This window comes from Engystomops pustulosus, chromosome 10 (genome assembly GCF_040894005.1).
Source record: "Engystomops pustulosus chromosome 10, aEngPut4.maternal, whole genome shotgun sequence".
In the NCBI taxonomy this organism is placed as follows: Eukaryota; Metazoa; Chordata; class Amphibia; order Anura; family Leptodactylidae; genus Engystomops; species Engystomops pustulosus.
The window spans coordinates 47348906-47369245 of NC_092420.1; the positions used below are offsets into that span (position 1 = coordinate 47348906).

General features: G+C 40.0%; 1 protein-coding gene across 1 annotated transcript in view; it reads left to right on the forward strand.

Annotated features, from left to right (window-relative positions):
• The window catches only part of TPR (translocated promoter region, nuclear basket protein), a 43662-nt gene that overhangs the window by 13130 nt on the left and 10192 nt on the right, over positions 1–20340 (forward strand). The window contains exons 14-35 of the mRNA XM_072126733.1: positions 863–1089; positions 1877–2040; positions 2134–2261; positions 4561–4709; positions 5133–5295; positions 5573–5707; positions 5850–5990; positions 6061–6229; positions 6317–6483; positions 6901–7053; positions 7461–7577; positions 7654–7857; positions 8865–9040; positions 9376–9523; positions 10991–11128; positions 12881–13012; positions 14805–14935; positions 16076–16286; positions 16530–16673; positions 19288–19486; positions 19775–19977; positions 20058–20116. Coding sequence (XP_071982834.1) covers positions 863–1089; positions 1877–2040; positions 2134–2261; positions 4561–4709; positions 5133–5295; positions 5573–5707; positions 5850–5990; positions 6061–6229; positions 6317–6483; positions 6901–7053; positions 7461–7577; positions 7654–7857; positions 8865–9040; positions 9376–9523; positions 10991–11128; positions 12881–13012; positions 14805–14935; positions 16076–16286; positions 16530–16673; positions 19288–19486; positions 19775–19977; positions 20058–20116 — 3458 coding nt within the window. The remainder of the gene's footprint in view (positions 1–862; positions 1090–1876; positions 2041–2133; positions 2262–4560; positions 4710–5132; positions 5296–5572; positions 5708–5849; positions 5991–6060; positions 6230–6316; positions 6484–6900; positions 7054–7460; positions 7578–7653; positions 7858–8864; positions 9041–9375; positions 9524–10990; positions 11129–12880; positions 13013–14804; positions 14936–16075; positions 16287–16529; positions 16674–19287; positions 19487–19774; positions 19978–20057; positions 20117–20340) is intronic.

Here is a 20340-nt window from a genome sequence, read left to right on the forward strand (position 1 = left end):
TAGCCTTGTCCCCCTGCAGTCCAGGACAGTGCTCACACTGACAGACCCTGACATTCTACTTGCAGCTTAATGAGAACTACAATCTACAGCAGTGATTGGCAACCTAAAAACCGAGCATGACTTGGGTGGTGTGTCACCTTGACAAAAAACATAATTTTGTGATATTTATAGTTTAAATAACAAATATGTATACTATTTAACTTCTAGGGTACTTTAACCGTAGGTTGTCTGATCCTACCATGTACTGCCATACTACATTATGGCAGTATATGGGGATATTCCCAATCATCTATTACTATGTGCAAATCACACATTATAGGATGAAACTTAACTCTCAGGCAGCCGTGTGTCAGTGAAAATGGCTACGCGTGTCAGCGCTGACACGCGTGTCATAGGTTAGCCATCACTGATCTACAGAGAGATTAAGTTCTTTATCTGGGGTCTAGTGTGTTGTGGAATAGCAGAGATGTAGGAGAGATGTCATTGTGTGTAATGGGCATCTCATGGATCTCATCTCTGATCTCTTATCTTTGTGTCAGAAGCTAAATGAAAGTGTATATAAACACCCCTGATAATATAACCACACTGTTGGATCACAGAACTAGATGGATCATAATCTGTCTGCTAAGTAAAATTGTGAATAAAAGGGTTAGAAATTATCTTTATTGTGTTTATATCACTAGGGGATTTATAATTGATAATTTTCTTTCATGGGAAACCCCTGTTAACTAGGCACGTTTTGGAGTGAAAAACTGCTTCTAACTCTTATATGCACCAGAAGATTGATGTGGAGAAAGAAAAGTGCACCCAAGTGTCCGAAAAATACATTTTGTCACCATTTTTAAATGTTCATATTTTTAAGGTTAGAGTTCTTTTGATAGAACTTGAAGAGGCGAGAGGTAACCATGTGCATAGAGATGACGATGTCAGCTCTGCTAATATCAGCAGCTCTTCTGAGGTGATAACCCAGCATTTGGTCACCTTCCGAAACGTTGATGAACTTCAGGAGCAGAACCAGAAGCTTCTAGTTGCATTGAGAGAACTTGGTGATGCTAAGGAAAAAGAAGAGCAAGAAGCTTCTGCTGCACAGTAAGATCATGAATGTTGACATTATTCTGGTCAACTGGAATGTCCTTTTTAGCTGGTTGTTAATGCTGAACTCATTGTTCAGCATTCTAAATTATTTCACTAGTTCATTATTTGTTACATGGCTTATTGCCAGCAGTGTGTGGTGCGTCCTAGAAGGGGGTAGCTCCATCAATTTGTGTGCCTGCACCTCTTCATGCATTATTCTTCTCCTCTGCACCATCCCCCTCCCTCCCACTGTCTGCTGCATATACATGACGGGAAGTGGGGAAGGAGCTGTATGAGTGGAGCAGAGGAGACTGACTTAGGCTGCAGATGCCCCATTCCCAGCGATCCACTTTATGAAAAATATACTATTATAAACTGTAAGTGTTCTGAATCATTTCAGTAAAGGCATTTAAAAAAATCTGAATAGCACAGGTTATTGATACCTGACACCAGCTAAAAGTGACGATTCTAGTGAAAATTTTGCTTTAATGATGACCATATTAATGCTTACAAAGTGGTATGATCCATTTACAAGTGGATAGTTCTTGTGTTCTGAATTATATTGTAGCACAAAAACGACAGCCAGCAGTGCTGTTTAATAAATGCTACAGGCAATATGTAAAATAAGTACTCTATAACATGCTACTTTCAAAGCATTGTTTAAGAGTTTTTTTTCTTAAAAAAACTCCAGATTTGTCACGCAGCATGATTCATTTAGCGCACAATAAGATTCTGTAATCTAACTTGTAGTTATATCAAATACAAAATATTATTGGTAAATGCAATATTATTCTTTCACCAGGCTTTTTGATTTGAAGCGAGAGCTTGACCAGGCTCTTTCTGAGTTGGAGCAGCTTCGTGAAAACCGGCAGCATCAGATGCACATAGTAGAGTCTGTTGCACGTCAGCGAGACATGTATCGTATACTATTGGCTCAGACAACTGGAGTCACATTGCCAGCTGCTGGTAAGACATTACGCTAGGGGTCTGTGCACAAGTTTTCATAGTCGGTCTGATACTATGCTCCAAGTATATAACTTTGTTTCAATCTTCTTTTAGATGAAGCATCTATTACCTCAACCCCGAGGAAATCTCCTGGAGCATCTCAGCTTACATCCACTCCAGCTCCTGCAGTTTTGATCTCTGATTCATCTGAGGCTATGGAAGCTAAAGCTGCACTCAAACAGGTACTGTGTAAGCTGAGTTTTTTAGCACAATTTATGTGCTGAAAAAGCCTTGCTCAGCTTAATTTCAAGTTAGTATAAAAAGCACACCTGATGGAGCATGTCTGAGGGAGCCGGGCAGCTATGTCAGCAGGGTCTTGGAAGATAAATGACCCGGGATATATCGCTGGCTGAGGGAGAGTGGGGGAGGAAGGGACGAGCTGCTGATCACAAGGATGGAGCTCAAGCACATACAAGCAGAGCCTGCAAAAGAGGGAGATACAGCACCTCTTTGCCAGCCTGGGAAGGAGGACATGCAAAGCATCGGGCAGACCGGAAGGTCGGCAGGTCAGGTCAGCAGTGTAAACACAGGAGTTCTGTGTCTGCAGAGGGGAAGAGCAGTCTGAGCTACAGCAGATGTGTGTGTGATTCTGCAGGTACCTGAAGTGTGTTTTAGGGCTTCCTCACATGGCCGTCTGAGGGGACGTAATTTGCGGTCGCTTGTACGTCCCCATAGACAGCAAAAGCGGCACGGCCGGGATACGGTGCCACACATGTGTGGCACCGATCCGGGCCGCACACTGCAAAAAGATGCTCTATCTTTTCACGAGTGTGCGGCCGTGTGCCGCTATTCTCTATGGAGGGAGGAGGGGTCACCTCCTCTCCAGCACACGGCGCTATACCAACTATTATACAAATCTTGTAACAATTAGATACACTACTCCCTGCTGAGCCACTAGACATTGTACTATTGATGTCAGAAAAGTTTATTGAAAGCTGTGTTAAGGCTGCTTCTTTAAAGGAAACCTACCATGAGGAATCTGCCAATAGAAGTAGATGTGGTGGTAAATACCTCCTGCCTATCTCTGTCCTAATCAGCATCAGAGCCAGTAACTATCTGCCCACCTCTTTTAGCTAAAAATGGTTTCCCATATATCCCCATATATTCAGATTTATAAACTTGCATGGTATCTATATCTTTAGAGCGAGTTGAGAGGCGGGCTTAATGGCATGTGACCAGGGTGTCCTCATCACAGGTCTTTTAGACTCTTAACTTTGGCAAACTGTACTCCATGCACATATCTGATCACAGAAGCCTGCTTCTACTCTCCATGCGGGCTGCTGTGATTTCATGAAATAAATTCTTGGTGTATAGCTTGCTAATGTTAAAAGGCTAAAGGACCTGCGCTGTCACCCTGGTCACATGAGTTCAGCCTGAGGAGGCCACGCCCACCTCAACTCGCTATAAATCTGCTTGGACACCAGGTAAAATTGAATACATGGGAATCTGAGGGAAACCATTTTAGCTAACAGGGTGTCAGTTACTAGGGCTGTATGGGAACCTGCCACTAGCTGTATTTGTGAATGTGGTGACAGGTTCCCTTTAATTCTGGAACCTAACCCAACTTGTTAAAAAAAAAAAAAAAAATGTAAATTAACTGCAGATGCTAGTGGTTCATGTACTGGCCAGGCAATGGGAGTTAAAAGGATTCTGTCACCAGGGACCTCATTTTCACGAAAGACCGGTTACAGAAGCCCAACATACTTGCATTGCACATATGCCTTTTGGCTTTCTCTAAGCATTTGCCTAGCAATATAATTGTGTGTTATAACTTGCTGTGCACCCTGAGAGAATACTCTTGTGTAGTCTCAGGGGTTTGGCTTTGGTTTGGATGCATTTAAAAAACCTGTGACTTGTCTGTGCTCCCACTCCTCAGCTCTGTGCGCCTGTAAGCTCCTCCCTCCCCCACTGATGTCACTTGTGTCACCAGGCTGTGACCTCTGAAGAAGCAGGAGGGAGGAGCTGTACATGAGCACAAAGGTGGGGGCCAAGAGCTGAGCAGTCTGCCGCACAGACAAGTCACTTGTGTTTTGAAGCCCAACTCCTGGGACTACAGCGGATTATGTCAGAGTGCAGGGCAAGTTATACCACACAATGTTATATTGTAATGTAAAGGCACAGAAAGGCATATTTGCAATGCAGGTGTGATGGGCTTCTGCAACCTGTCTTTAGTGAAAATGAGGTCCCTGGTGACGGGTTCCCTTTAAGGCTAGTACACGCCCCAGTAGCCTGTGCAGTTTATTTTAGTAATATGCTAATTAAGGTTTTTTTTTAAACCAGTTTAGTTAGGTTCCAGGATTCTTAAATTATTGATTTGGGCAGAGGCAAGCAGGTAGAATCTACCATCAGAGCTACTTCCGATGGTAGATTCGTCCGTAGTAGGTTTTCTTTTAAAGTAAGCGTAATAAATGTTAAATTTTAATAGGCTTTGAAAGAACAATGCCCTTTAACAATGTCTTTGTATTAACTTTTTCCTTGAAGCTTAAAGAAGTGTTTGAAAATTATCGGAAAGAAAAAGCAGAGAATGACAGGATGCTTAATGAGCAAAATGAGAAATTGCAGGATCAAGTTACTGAGCTCCGTTCCCAAAATGCAAAAATCTCCACGCAGCTAGAGTTTGCTTCAAAACGGTAATATCCTACCCTTTTACCTAGACCCTGATATGCCAATCGGGTTTGTTACCACTGGCTCCTCTCTTCGAAAATAAAGGAGTTTATAAACATTTTATACTAAATTTTTAGCCCAGTATGGTGTCGCCCATCACCATTGGCCTTTTTTTGTTACATGGAGACTGTTGACAATGTGCACCCACCGTAGCCGGATACAGGCAGGGGCACACTGTAGACATTGCATTATGAAATGGTCTGCTATGGGTAGACTAATAAATGACCAGTGTTGATAAGATGGGCACTTGCATGCCAGTCGCAATTATAAATGGGGCCAATTTTAATAGTATCCCACAAAATTCATTCGTTTACAGCCTTCTACCTTGTGGTAAACGGCTTTAACAAATGTCCTTCATTAACTCTTAATGCCTTTTTTGTCTTCAATAGATATGAAATGTTACAGGATAATGTGGAAGGATACCGTCGAGAAATTACATCTTTACAGGAGAAATCACAAAAACTTTCTGCCACAACTCAGAAACAGGAACAGATTATTAACACAATGACCCAAGATTTGAGAGCAGTCAATGAAAAACTGGCCATTGCAGAAGTAAGCTTTCCACAGCGTATGGATTTTGGGTACAGTGTGTGTAGAACTATACAAAGATCTTCAGAAAATATGGGCATGTTAACAATGTAAAATTTTCATTGTTTCAATTTTGTACAACGTGGTGAGATTTTTCCAAATTGTGTTCACTTTGCAGATGGTTGCATACACAGATCGTCTTAGTATAATCATGTATTTCAGTCAGTCTGTACTGGAGTTGCTATTAATGGAGTGTATCCATATTTGTGTACTTCTTTCACTATTTTTGCTTTTCTTTAAGGTAAGAGCAGAAAACCTAAAGCGGGAAAAGGAACTTTTGAAAGTGACAGAGAACAGACTTACCCAAGAGAGAGATTCTTTGCTTGTTGAACAGAGAGGTCAAAACCTACTTCTAACAAATCTGCAGACTATCCAGGTTAATTATTTTATTGCTTTTCTTACTTTTTTGCCCCTGTGACAAAGCACAGCATCCAATTAAAAGTGGCTATATTATAAACCTGCCGCTGAGAATAATATTGTTCCTCTCTTCTAATGTTGTTTTTGGATATACTTTTTAGGTAACTCTAGAAAGGTCTGATGCTGAAATAAGACACAGATATACCAACCAAATAGAAAAGCTGGAGCTAGAGTTAACCCAAGTTAAGAAGAAATTGGAGCATGAAGTTGAACAGAAACACATCATTGGTAAAAATCAAGATGTAAGTGGACCACTCTTATGCTAGTATTTATTTATTTGCATCTCTTAAACACTAAATTATTATTTTGCAGATTCAGATTTTGGACCTTAAAAGACAGTATGAATCCGAAGTAAACCTTCACAATAGCACAAAGGAACTTTTGAAAAATTCAAATAAAGAAATCTCTATGTTGAAACAAACACTTGGAAATTTTGAAGCACAGTTGGCCTCCCGCTCAAGCCAGTTGACTTCTGGCAAAGGTAATAACCAGTGCTAAATAGCAGATGTTTGATGTCTCAGAAAAAACTTCTCTGTCCTAAAATGTAAATAATTGCTGTTTTTTGTAGATGCAGAATACAAAGTGGAAGATATAGAAGAGATAAAAAATAAGCTGAGACAATCTGAAGAGTCAGTGAGTGACCTAAAAGAGCGGATGAAAACTGCCACTAGTAATGTAGAGCAATACAGAGAGGTTGTACTTGCCTTGGAAGAATCCCTCAACAAGGAGAAGCAGGTACTTTTTTTTAAATGCTCTATTAAAATGGTGGGTTTTTGGTATTGTAAAAAATCGTTAAAAAATACATTCTGGTTCAGCCAAACCCCAACTACGAATGACCAATTAGACAGGTGGTAACTGGCATGCTTGCAGTACTGCTCCATTTTGGGGACCGTCATTGCCTATCCATGATCCTCCTCTAAATGCCAGTACTCTGCCGCTGGCAACTTTGCCACAGCTCGGGGGGCTCAACGCTAGTTCTTGGTAGATTATAGCAGAGGGTTGTCATTGTCCTCTGCTATATATTTCTACTGATACACTTCATAGCATAAGTCCAACCTTTGAGCCAGTAGTGGTGCCTTAGATTTGTATTATAAAAAATTATTCTTAAAAATGGTCATTTATGTAGAACTAATGTGATTAAATATTTCAAAGGTAACTGAGGAGGCAAGTAAAACCATAGAACTGCGAATGAAGGAAGCAGCGGAGTATCAAGCACAGCTTGAAAAGAAGATGATGGAAGCAGAAAAGGAGAAACAAGAGCTTAGAGATGAAAAACACAAAGCTGTGGAGAACATGGAGCAACAGGTAGCTCTCTGGTGTATTTCTTTCTCGTGGTAATAGATTTAATAGCTTGGAATATCCTTGTGTTGCCTTTATCTGTTTATCACAAAGGCTGGAGACATAGTGGTGACTGTGTAAATTTTTTACAGAACCTTTACAGAAGGTTGATGCTTTTATGGGGATTTGACTTACTCTTGATCTGGCATCTGACTAGATATAAGCTCAATTAGCCTTTATAACTTGGTGGACAAGTTAAATATAGAGATGAAAATGTATAGCCAGCAAGATTCGTCAAAATCCCAATATAAAATTAATTTTGTCCAAGTTTTTTTATATACCAAATGTCTATTTTGGCATTCAGTTTAACTGTCCTGTACCAGTGACATGTTGAGGATTTTGGATATCCATTGTATGTCTTTCTCTCTTATCAGATTTCACAGCTCAGACAAAGCCTTTCCACTTTGCAAGGGGAAGCCCAATCAGCTCTTCAAAGAGCGAGTACTGCTGCAAACAATGAGCAGAAGGCCAAGCAAGACTGCCAAGAGCAAGTGAGTTCTGGCTCTTATGGATCGCTTGAAGTGTGTATTAAAACAATTTTAATAACTTTCTCTTATCGCTTAATAGGCACGAATTGCTGCTGAAGCACAGAACAAGTATGAACGTGAGTTAATGTTGCATGCTGCGGATGTGGAAGCTCTTCAGACAGCTAAAGAACAACTAACTAATGCTGCTGCTGCCCGCCAGAAGACCCAGGAAGTGGCCCAGAAGGCAGAAGCTGAGCTGCGGGAGTGTAAGGCATCATGGGAAGAGCGGGAACGTATACTAAAGGTAATGAACCTTGGGATGGAGCTCATGTCAGTTTGCTTGCCAGTATAAGCACCAACTGAGCCTTATAATTCTTCCAATATCTATTCCTGAACGTATTCCTGAGTATTTCCCCTTGCATTTTTCTCATACTTGAATATTGTAGTCCCATCTGGCAACAAATTCTCAAAAGAATAGAGTCCCTACTTGGGCAGCTGTGAGTTGTTCAAAGTGCTTGAGTTTGCTTGGAGCTTTCACCCCATTAATAACCTTGGCTTTTCTTGTTTTTCACCCTGTCTTCTATAAGGCATAGCTTTTTCATGTTACGGTTTCTGTTACCTATGGGAAAAATTGTTCTTCCTAGGTATTAAGTTTTCCATTGAATGTACTGGAAAGGGGAGAAATTCCAAATGCACTGCAAGTGACGAGAAAAAAAAATAACTTGGTGTTTCCTTTTTTCTTGGTATTAATTTTCTGACTTTCATTGCACAGTCCAAATGACACATCAACACCTCCCTGTTTTTTTTTTTTTTTTGGGACGCTAAAGTGTAGCTAGTTTGTTAAAAGATGACGACAGCTTTTTTTTTTTTTTTTTCGTTGAAATATTTACATTTTTAAAGCTGATGCTAAAATTGTTTTCATAATTTGGTGTATGGAGCAGTATGGGGTGCTATTTTTTTAGCACATGATGTTGTTTTTGCTACCATTGGCTTTTTGGTCGCTTTATTTGGTCAGATTTTGTTGGATGTGGGGATACTGAACATATTTAGGAATGTATTTTAGATCACTGATGCAATATACGAAGATACTGCAACGTATTGGCCAATAAGTGAATTTTTACTAGATCATGTTTTTCGTTTTGTGTATGACAGCATGTATGTGATCCTTTAAGTGTCCCAGCTATCACTGTAACTGATTGCCTAATACAAACCAATTGTACATGCATTTTCATTGCTCTAGATTCCTTTACACCATGCTGTTACATAATGCTTCACCTGTAGCTGACCCCAAATACCTTTATGTAACAATAGGATGAGGTTTCCAAGAATCTTTCTCGATGTGAAGATTTGGAGAAGCAAAACAGACTATTACATGACCAGATAGAGAACCTCAGCAAGAAGATGGTGACATCTGTTCAAGAAGGAGCTCTTAATGTGTCATTAAGTGAAGAAGGAAAGTCCCAAGAGCAAGTTCTGGAAATTCTCAGGTACATTAGTGAAATGTTTTATTTTACTTGAATACAAGCAATTAAGGCTTTATTCACATGACAATGTCCATTCTTGGATCTGTGAAAATGATCCATGAAACATATCCCTTATATTTTTTTACTGATTTAAATGGACATGGAATCATGGACAAGAATAGGACATGCAGAGTATAAGCTTTTCTGCGTGAACGTGTACATTGTCTAGCAGCAAATAGTCCACAATAACATTGGAAAGGGCTATACTTTATTTTTTATATTGCATTAGTATAATTTTCTTTTCCTGTGGTTGTAACATATGCCCATCTGATAATCATCGTTTGGATTACTACCTGCAGATTTGTAAGACGGGAAAAAGAAATTGCAGTGACAAGATTTGAAGTTGCACAAGTTGAATGCTTGCGATACCGCCAGCGCATAGAGCATATGGAGAAGGACCTTGCCGAGCTGCAGGACAGCCTGAACGCAGAGCGGGAGAAAGTTCAGGTCGGCTTTGAATGTACCTTTTTCTTCAAGAAATTCCAGATCTCTTGTTTTCACATGGTTTTTTTACCTGTAGCTTTCTGCTGTGTCTCCAGGTGCTTTTATTGTGGCAGTATTAAAGGGAAACAAACTACCATATACTCACCTCCACTTTTCTTAATTCTGATCCCAGCACTGGTTGTTTTTAATGTTGACTCGTATAGAAAGACTTAACTAGCAGCCCGAAGCTTGGGGACGAGATGCCCGGCAGTCCCGGCTGCTATTTATGCCGCCTCCGCACCTCCCTCTCCCATGCTGGGAGCATGGGAGAGTTGGCGTCACGTGAGACATGGACTCTCGCCCTTGCTGAAAGGGATGTGGGAAGGTGTGCATAAATGGCTTGGATCACCCGACATCTTGTCCCTGCGTTTCAGGCTGCTACTTATGCGTTTTCTAGGAGATCCTGTGTTAACATTAACCCCTTCCCGACATTTGACGTACTATTACTGCATGGCGGGAGGTGCGTTCCCGCAAAATGCAATAATAGTACGTCAAGCTTCTGGCGCCGGCTCCTTTTATTTAGGCCTCTCAAAGTGATTTGAAAACTGAGCAGGTCCCTCAATAGCAGGATTTTGAGTTTTTTATGAAAATGTGAAAAATCGCACCTAACGTTCAAAGCCCCATAACATCCTACAAAAATGATAGTATGTATAAAAAACCACGGAGGTATAAAGTAGACATTTGGTAAATGTTAGTTATTATGTTTTCTGGTGTTATGACTCATGTGTGGAAAAAGTAGAACATTTTGAATTTCGAAAATTGCGAATTTTTCCAAATTTTCACCAAATATCTGATTTTCTCATAAAAAAATGCAAAACATACAACCAAAATTTTGTAACTAACATGAAGTACAATGTGTCACGAGAAAACAATTTCAAAATCACTTGGATATGTTAAAGCGTTTCGAAGTTATAACCACTTATAGTGACACAGGGCAGATTTGAAAAAATGGGCCGTGTCAGGAAGGTGAAAAGTGGCTTCAGCGTTAAGGGGTTAAAGACCATTGAGTATCTGTAGTTTGTTTTTTTTTTTAAATATATAATATATATATATCACACGTTTTCCTTTTAAAAGAGTTTACATTGAATGCAAAAAAAATGAACGTGTAATAAAAAGCATTTAAAATTTCCAATATACATTTTACAGTGAAACATGGGACATTTTCCCTGGATACGCAATGGTACATTGCTGCACGTGTGCTTCACCGTACTGATCTAGTGCAACGCTGTGCTCCTCATTGTAGTCTATGGGGGACATATATAGGCCCCCCCATACGGCCGTGTGAATGTAGCCTTATAAATGACTCCCACTTCATGACGGCTTATTCTTTTATTCTGTCTCCAGCCACTAGTCTCATTTTGACCAGTTATCACAATGTTGTTTAAAGGCTCAGCCTGCAGGGTTATTAGTTTGACCTTTATCTAATTGCAGGTAACAGTGAAGACCATGGCCCAACATGAAGAGCTGATGAGGAAAACCGAAACTATGAATGTTTTAATAGAAACCAATCGGTTGTTAAGAGAAGATAAAGAGAAGCTGGAGCATGACCTGCACCAACTTCAAGCGAAGGTTAGTTCCTTACCTAGTTACTTGCAGAGGAACTTTTTTTGCCCACCCACCAGTGGAACCCAACCTAGGTGGATTTCCTCTTTACATATGCTGAAAAGTGTCAGAAACAGCTAATTGTTGAATTCCAGCTCAGGTTGAGTTGAAGTAGTGACCAGAAGCGCTTAATCACAAAAGACTGGACTTCCAAGAGGGACAGTTGTTTAGTGCTGCACTGCTACAATGCTGAGACAGGCTGTGTGCTTTATCATCCCATCTATTGGTAGTTCTTCTCTGACCATCCATCAAAGCTGTTTCAGCTTTTTTGTTAAACCACCTACAATGGCCACACTGATCAACCAATCTGATTCTCGCCAAAGCAATACAACAGACACTGGGCTTGAGCCTTTAAGCTTCAATTTTTTGAATGGGAAATCCAGTCTCCATGTTGATGGCCAGGTAGTTATCAAGCTATCCAGTGGGTACAGAATTGTTCCAAGTGATACTTATGCATTTATATCCGTGTATGACAAGTACTACCATAGAGCCTGCATCAAATCTAGAAAATGTGCCTAAAAAGAAATATATATGAGAGAATCCATGTCGGTGACTGCATGTGTTATAAAACATAATAGAAAAAAAAAATTCCTGCAGCAGAGTGTACTGCTCCTTTCAGAGGAGAGCACAAACTGGCTCTAGAAGAAGTGGGAGGCCCCGCTGCACAACTAAGTAACAAGAGAAACAAATGCTTCACAGGTCCTCAACTGGCAGCTTCATTAAATGGCTCCTGCCAAACGCCTGTGTCAACATCTACAGCAAGGAGACTCTAGGATGCTGGCCTTCAGGCAGTGGCAAAGAGAAAGCCGTATCGAGGACTGGCTAATAAAAGGAAAACCATTAAAACAGACATTGGATGCAGTTTGGAAAAAAGTGGACTGACGTATCCAAGTTTGAGGTGTTTGGTTCACACAGAAGGACATTTGTGAGTTGCAGAACTGAAAACATTCTGGAAGAAGCCTGACTCCATCTGTCAAGCATGGTGGAGGTAATGTGATGGTCTGCGGTGCTTTGGTGCTGGTAAAGTGGAAGATTTATACAAGTTCAAAGGTATTTTGAAGAAGGAAGGCCATCACTCCATTTTGCAATGCCATGCCACACCCTGTGGACAGCGTTTCATTGGAGCCACTTTCTTTCTACAACAGGACAATGAACCAAAGCACACCTCCAAATTATGCATGAACTATTTTAGGGAAGAAGTTGGCAGCTTCTTCCCTATCTGTAATAGTGGTCAGCCCACCTTGTGGGAGGGTCTTCTAAAAGCATGGGGTTAAATTTTCCAGATTGAGCAAATTAACTGCTAGAATGCCAAAGGTCTACAATGCTGTAATTGCAGGAAAGGGAGCATTCTTTTGATAAAAGCAAAGTTTGAAGGAGAAATTTTATTATAAACAAAGAAAAATTATTTCAAACCTTGTCAATGCCTGGACTATATTTTTTCTATTCATTTTGTAACTCGTAAAAGTGAGTTTTAATGGGAAAACTCGATTGTCTGGGTGACCCCAAACTTTTGAGCGGTAGTGTACATGGCAACTCGATTCCAATTAGGGTTTTCCAGAATTGGTTAGATTCTTGTCCAAGTCAATCTTGTTTAATCCCATTAACTGTGGCTGTGCATGGGTTTCCCATTTGGTTTTAAATTATTATTTAGATTGTAGTAAGAAAATTATTTGGAAAAATACTGTTTTGTTTTTAAGACTCCTATATAATGTGTTTCAGATTAGAAAACTTGAAGCAAATATATTACCACTCCAAGAATCTAATACTGAATTAAGTGAAAAAAGTGGTATGCTACAAGCAGAAAAGAAACTGCTGGAGGAAGATGTGAAACGCTGGAGGGTGCGAACACAGGTACAATACTGAATGTCATGGTGAATTAAATTTTGATGGTCGTGATCTCTTTGAGGTTTGTCCCTTATTGGATGCCTTCTAAAAAGTTACATTAAAAATTGAAAATGAAATAAACCAATGGTGCAGATGGTGAACAATTTATTTAATAAATCATGCTTTTTTGTGCTTTCTTTTCCCTGCCTTTATTGAAAATAAACTGTCATCAGGTTTTACCCCACTAAATTACTAATCCCTTCAGGTAGGGTATGAAATTATAGAATTCTCTTTGAAATCTCACTTGTTTACCCATAACAAAACTCCCTCAAAATCCAGGCAAACATAACTCTTCTGACCTCATTTCACAGGAGCACAGGAGATGAGTCAAGTTTAGTGATTGCAGGGGGGTGTCACTTCATAAGCCCTTCTCTTCTCTAACACATAGAAGCATGCTGCTGGAGAATGATCTCCTCTTTCAGTATCTTTGTTTGATTTGGCAGTTTTAAAATGGATTGCTTTAAGTGTAAAGCGTGGAAGTCTAGGGATTGCCAAATCCATGCTTTTTTTTGTGTTGAGAAACATTAAAGGGGTATTCCAGGAATCGGCATTATTCATATTCAAATGGGAGCCAGAAGCTCCCTGTGCGCCCCTGTAAACAGCAGCGCCGGATGAGGCAAGTACACATTTATTTTAAAGGGCCCCCTCCAGCCCGGCCCCAAATAATTTGTTAAATTTGGTTAACCCCTTTAAGCTTTAGTGAGCAGAGCCTGGATTCCAATTTTTTTTTTCTTCCAATTAAAGGGGTGTTCACCAGGTTCCATAGCTATCCTGTGGTAATGAATGTGTCTGCGCAGGTATTAATAACGCATGGTTTGCCACTACTGCCATAAATCAGAAATATTTAATAGAGGCTGAATGTGTAAAATTTCCAAGTTTTTATTTCATTATATGAGAAGTATTCAGCTATAAGCAGCCAGAAGTCATTTGAAAACGTGCATATGTATGAGGGAGCTGGTGACTTTGACAATTCTTTTGTTTCCGACCTCAAACCTGTCACCAGATTTTAGCCCACTAAACTACTAGCCCCTAAGGTGAGATTTCAGAATTCTGGAAAAAAAGATTTCATATCCTACCCATTTTACCTATGAAAATCCCTACAAAGTGAAAACAAGCAGTCATATTTTCCTGAGATGAGTAAAGTTTAGACAGAGGCGGAGCGTCTCTTTAAAACGACACCAAAAGGCTAATGCCTTTTGGTGTCAATTTAGAGACCTACCCGCTCCAGTGTCCAAACGTGACTGAAATAGTTTGTCCATGGAAAGCTCATCTTTCATCTCATCAAGCTTGTGCTTTTGTGGGCTACAGAAGCAGAAATATGGACAGGAACTGGATTTTTATCTGCAGCTTGCATTTCCACTGGTCTTTAACCTTTCTAACGGTCTGTCCTTTAGGTCACGGAGTTACAAGACTTATGCAGTCTGAAATATGTGATTCTAATCCAGAATGACAAACTAATTTTTCTATACATTGTAAAACCAAATATGTGGGGGGTGTGGAGTGACACCTTGCTGCTCCTTCCCATACCCTGCCTGATGGGGCTAGTAGTTTAATAGTGTATAATCTGCTCAGCAAGATGTATAATTCTGTAGCTAAAGGCTTTGGTAATGCTTAGCTGAACTTATAATTTTTTTTATTGCCTTTATCTATACTCTGTTAAATCTATGCAGCCTAAATTTTCAGTTGACTACATGGAAATTGCCTAAAATCCTGCTCTTGGATCATTGCTAATTGTTTATGCAATATTTCACTATTAAAGCATTTGCTTAATCAGCAAAAAGATACTGACACGGAGGAGTTCAAGAAGCTGGTAACTGAGAAAGAAGTTAATGTCAAACGCATTCAGCAACTGACTGAAGAGGCTGGAAGACTGAAGACTGAGATCGCAAGGTAAATAGACATCTGCGAATGCAATTTTGATTTTTGACAGGAATTGACTATGATCCCTAAAATCCCAATAACTGTCACACAGAGGCCCATCTAAAAAGAACTAACAGATCACCCTAAGAGTAGTGGTGCCAGTATTACAGTATTGCATGTGATGTCTAACACTAGTTATTGCCTTCAGTAGAACATCTTATTGTCTCTACAAAGTAAACGTGCTGGGAACCGGATTTCTGCCACTTTGTTCTTTACTGAATAAGCCACTGGATGTGTGGCTCTTCACTCAACACACATCCATCAGTGTCTTCTACTAAACCCCAGCACGGACACTGAGGGACATGATGAATTTACATTCTTGAAAAAAATGCTCATGAAGTTTATAACTTGATAATTCCATCCATTTAATATTAACTCTAAGCTGTCCATCAAATTATTATTAAAGAGGCGCTGTGTCCTAAAAGGGTTTTGTTATGTAGACTAATCATAACATTTTCGCAGCATTTGCAGAAATAGATAAGGACAGAGTTGTGACCTGCATCTCCGGAACTGAGGTCTACTAAACCCATTCCCGCGTCTGGACTGAATGGGCGTAAGGACAATGGCCAAGAATTTGTGCCAGGCGCTTCCATAGAGTTAATTGGAGAAAGGCTGTACATGTACGCTAAACTCCCTATTCAGCTTGGCTTTGGAATATGAGCAGCTGGTCTGTGTTCTCAAGATGGGTGTGGGTAACAGTTGTCAACTAGATGCAGGTCCTACATTTCTTGCGGACTTGATAGAAAACTGCACCATGTAGGAGATGCATGTGTGCTATGATCTACTCTCTATGGGTTAGAGGGCCACAAGTCCCCTATGCTCCATTTTACCTTGATTTGGAGGTTTGCTCCTAAACAAACTTTTTTTTTGGGTTTTAAAAGGCCCAAAGTAGTCAGTCCTGTTTGGTATGGAGCAGGGCAGGGTTATTAGGAGTTTTCTAATTTGCACATGATGGGCTGTAGGATTTATGAAAACATACATTTATCCCATATTCTCTGTAAATGTCATGTATGGAATGCATTTACATTTTAATGCTCATTGCACCCGGCCAACAAAAACAAGCAATGCTATCCTTGGCTAGGTTTTAAAATGTTGCAAATATTCTGACAGGTTAAATGCATCCCTGAATACAAGTCAGAGTCAGTGTCAGAATGCCAAAGAAGAGAATGTGAAGTTAAAGACTGAGAAGGAAAATCTAGAGAAAGAGCTCAATGCTAAAGTCACGGATATTCAAGAGAAGATAAAAACAATCACTCAAGTGAAAAAGATTGGAAGGCGATATAAGACTCAGTATGAAGAGTTGAAGGTTCAGTATGATAAGGTGAGACTTTTCTTTAATAAAGTAGATTATATTTGGGTGTTGGTTCTGCTATATGGACTTGTAGTTCTGATCCTGTGCCAAAAAAAAAAAAAAAAAAAAAAAAAAAAAAAATGTATCTAACCAAGAAAGGCTCATAAAATTCATCGTAAGACTGTGTATTTAGTTTAGAGGGTGTTCTGGTAGTTACCTTGTGGCATTTTATATTTTCATGCTGAATTCACAAAGTTCTGTTTCTATTAACAGTTAGTTGCTGAAACTTCAACAGCTCAAACAAATCAGTCAGAAGAGAGAGCTGCTCAAAAAGAACTTCAGGAACTGAGGGATTCACGAGCTCAGGCTGAAGTCAAGATATTGGCACTAGAAGGGCAGTTAGAAGCTGTACAGAAGGTAAGCCAGGTCCTTTGTAGTGGTGAAATATATGGCTGCATGGTAATTGTGGAGTCACAAGCTTGTTAAATTTTTCTAATGGTTTACACGAATGTAAGGTTGATCTGCAGCAATTTGACTTTGTTGCATCAAGAGATCACGATAACGCCTCTACAAGCATCTATGATGCATGCAGAGGCTGATTTAGGCCCAGCTGCTGGTTGATAGCGTGTAAGGGACGGAGCAGACAGCGGAGCTGAGAGTGGGCTCACGTGTACACCGACCCACTACACTGCAGAGATATATCTGCCCCTCCCCCGCAGGAGAGCAGCTTAGGCCACGCCCCATCAGCACGGAGCTGTCAGTCTACTCCCAGCTGCTCTGTGTCGTGTGATATTGCATATAGGGAGCAACAGGGGAAGCACATTACACTAAAGAGTGGTGGGGCATGGCACAAGCAGAACAGGACATGTGACCTTTACTGGGGTCTCTGCTCCTCCCCTGACCTGTCTCTCCAGTTCTAATAGATACAAGAGATCACACCTGCACATGCATGGGACTCAGGAAGTGACTGCTTGTAGAATGGTCACAAGAGCTTACAATTTACGAGGAGGACGACGACACAGGAGGTGGCACTTATTGTAAGCTCCTGTGACCATTGTACAATCTATGAGGAGGCTGTGTTCACATTGTATTGAAACTCATTCTATTGAACAAAATCCTCCCCGAACCAAAACACTTCTTCAGTAAGTAGCAACTTTATCACAACAAAAACATCTTGCTATTTATTGAACTGAAGTGCATTGGTCAGAAGGCTTATGTTTTTGGGAAGGATTATCTCCTGATACACTTTGGTAAAAAATAAACAGTGTAAAAAAAGTGTTAGGCCACCACACACCGTTTTGGGGGGGTTGAGGGCATAAATATTAACACTAGGAGTTCCATACTCCTCTCACCATTTTTGAGGAGTATTTTCTGCTGAGGAGGAGTAGTATTACCATTCTGGACAAAATGTTAGCGCAACCTCTGGTGAATCGATGAAAATATGGATATAGTTTTAAACTTTGTTTTTTAACTTTTACTTTCTTCAGACCGCGTGCATGCAATTTTTCACTGCTGTGCAAATCAACCCTAACCTTAACCTATGTGCATACTAGATAGTTTTTACTTAAAAGCTGTAAATCACAGGTGAAGATGCTCCTTAACCTCTTACCGACATGTGACATGATAGTATCTGACACGCCAAGTGCATGGAGAGGGCTCACCTCTCCATGGCCAGTAAGTCTTTGCTGCATATTGCTAAACACTGCAGTCAAAGTTGCTGGTGGCTTAAAAAAAAAAACCGCATGTGCACCACCATCTTGACAAGCAGCGAAAGGTCACTATGACCGCCTCGGGGTTTAGCCCATTTATTACAAAGTGCGATCAGCATATTGTAATGAATGTGGAGGAAAATCCCCATATACTGCCATGCTGTAGTATATGATGGGATCGATCAGACAACCTAGAGTTCAAGTACCCTAGAGAGTCTGAAAAATGGTGAAAATAAAAAGTGAAAAAAATATTATATATTAAAAAACCTAAAAATTAAAATCGCCCTCCTTTCCCTAGAACTGATAGAAAATCATCAAAACAAACATCAAAAATCCTAAACACATTGGGTATCGCCGCTCTGAAAATACCCGATCTATCAAAATAGATTTTCACCGTTTAACCCGTAAAACAGAAAATGACGCCCAAAGTCAATACATTTTTTAAAATGCCAAAAGTCTCATTTAAGTGATCAAAAGGTTGTACAGTCCTAAAAATGTCATTGAAAACGTCATCAAAAGTCGCAAAAAATGACACCACCCTCAACTCCGTACAAGAAAGTTATAAAAAAAAATTATTGGCGCTTTTTTTTTTTTTTTTTTTTTTTTTTTTTTTAAATTCTTGTAAGTGTGTGAAAAAATTAAAAAAAAACCTATAAAAATTGGGTATCCCTGTAATCGTACCAACCCAAAGACATGTAATTGGGGTGCACAGTGAAATCCAAGCCCACACCAAACCCTTTTTCACCATTTTCATTGAATTTGGAATTTTTTTTTTCTCCCACTTCCCAGTACACGGCATGGAATATTAAATACCAGCATTTGAAGTACCATTTTTTTACGCAGAAAACAAGCAATCACAGAGCTCTGTACATGGAAACATAAGTTTTATATATTTTTGAATGTGGGGAGTGTAAAATGAAAACAAAAGAAAAAGGGCTGCGGTGGGAAGGGGTTAATACTAAAAACTCAGAATTGACACTTCTTGTAGTGTGCTGCAACTTGGCTTAAATTGCAAAGTGAAAGTGTTTGTCCAGAGGTTGAAAAACATGGCTGCTTTCTTCCAAAGATGGATGCATTACCATGGAATATCCATGGTCGGGTGTGACGCCAAGCTCCATTCATCCATATAGCGGCGATGTAATACCGGCACAATCCATGTCAGCTGTGGCAAAGGTATTTAGAAGAAAGCAGCAATGTTTTTAAACCATAAAACCCCTTTGTCCTCCTGACAAAAGAAGCGCAAAGGTTTGCTTAAAATTTACTTTTAGTAGTGAAACGATGTATATTCCTCCTGACTGTCACAGCTCATGTTTATTTTCTAGACCATAGACGAAAAAGAAAATGAAATGAAAGCTCTACAGGAACAGATGACACAACTTCAGTCCGAACTATCCAAAGTCCAGAGAGACCTTCAAGACAAGACCTCACAAGAGGAGCAAATGCGCCAGTTAATGAATGAAAAGGAGGAGAAGACAAAGAAAACTCTCCTTGGAGCCAAGCAGAAACTTGCACAACTAACATGTAAGGATGAAGTGTTACAATTGCAGTTCATGAATGTACAAGATTGAGCATCCCCTTTAAAATAACTAGTGGATTACCATGGTTGGACTTACCGATGACCTATCAGGATGTGTAGCTCCCAAATAACCCCATTAATTATTGGTGCAAGATGCTTATAGCCAATAGGGTAAGCAAATAAATCACCCTTGCTATAAAGTTCTTGTGGTATAAAAGCGGTAATATTCTATTTTTGTGTGCTTTTGGCTTCAGTAACAGTTCAAAGGTTTACTCAATTTGTTATTTTAATAGCAATGAAGGAGCAACTTTCCAGTGAAAATGAAGATCTGAAACAGAGGTTCAGTGCCCTAGAGCAGCAGAAAGAAGAGCTGGAGGTTAGAATGAGTGCTCTAAAATCCCAGTATGATGGTAGGATCTGTCGCTTGGAGAGGGAGCTGCGTGAACAACAAGAACGACACCATGAGCAGAGAGATGAGACTCAGGAACCCTCAAAGGTGAGAGGAGTGTGTGGAGTTATGGCCAGATGTGTTTAATCACTGGCTGCTTTTCTTATTCCGGAGTTTCCATTTTGCAGGGGCCGGAGCAGAGACAGATTACAGTTAAACCAACTGCGGCACCTGGAGAAAGAGGAATGTAAGTATAAAAAAAATAATAATTCTAGCAAAGGCTGTAAAGTACTGTCTTTTATAATTTAGTCAGCTTAAGGTGACTTCTCTCTCCTCCCCTTCTCCTCTAAAGCTTTGCATTTTTTTTATATGTACCAATTCTGCCCACAATTGCCCCAGTAGTTTGACACCTAATAGGCATCAACCTTACCTGACAGTCAGGTTTCACCTCAAATTTAATGGCCTTTTTAG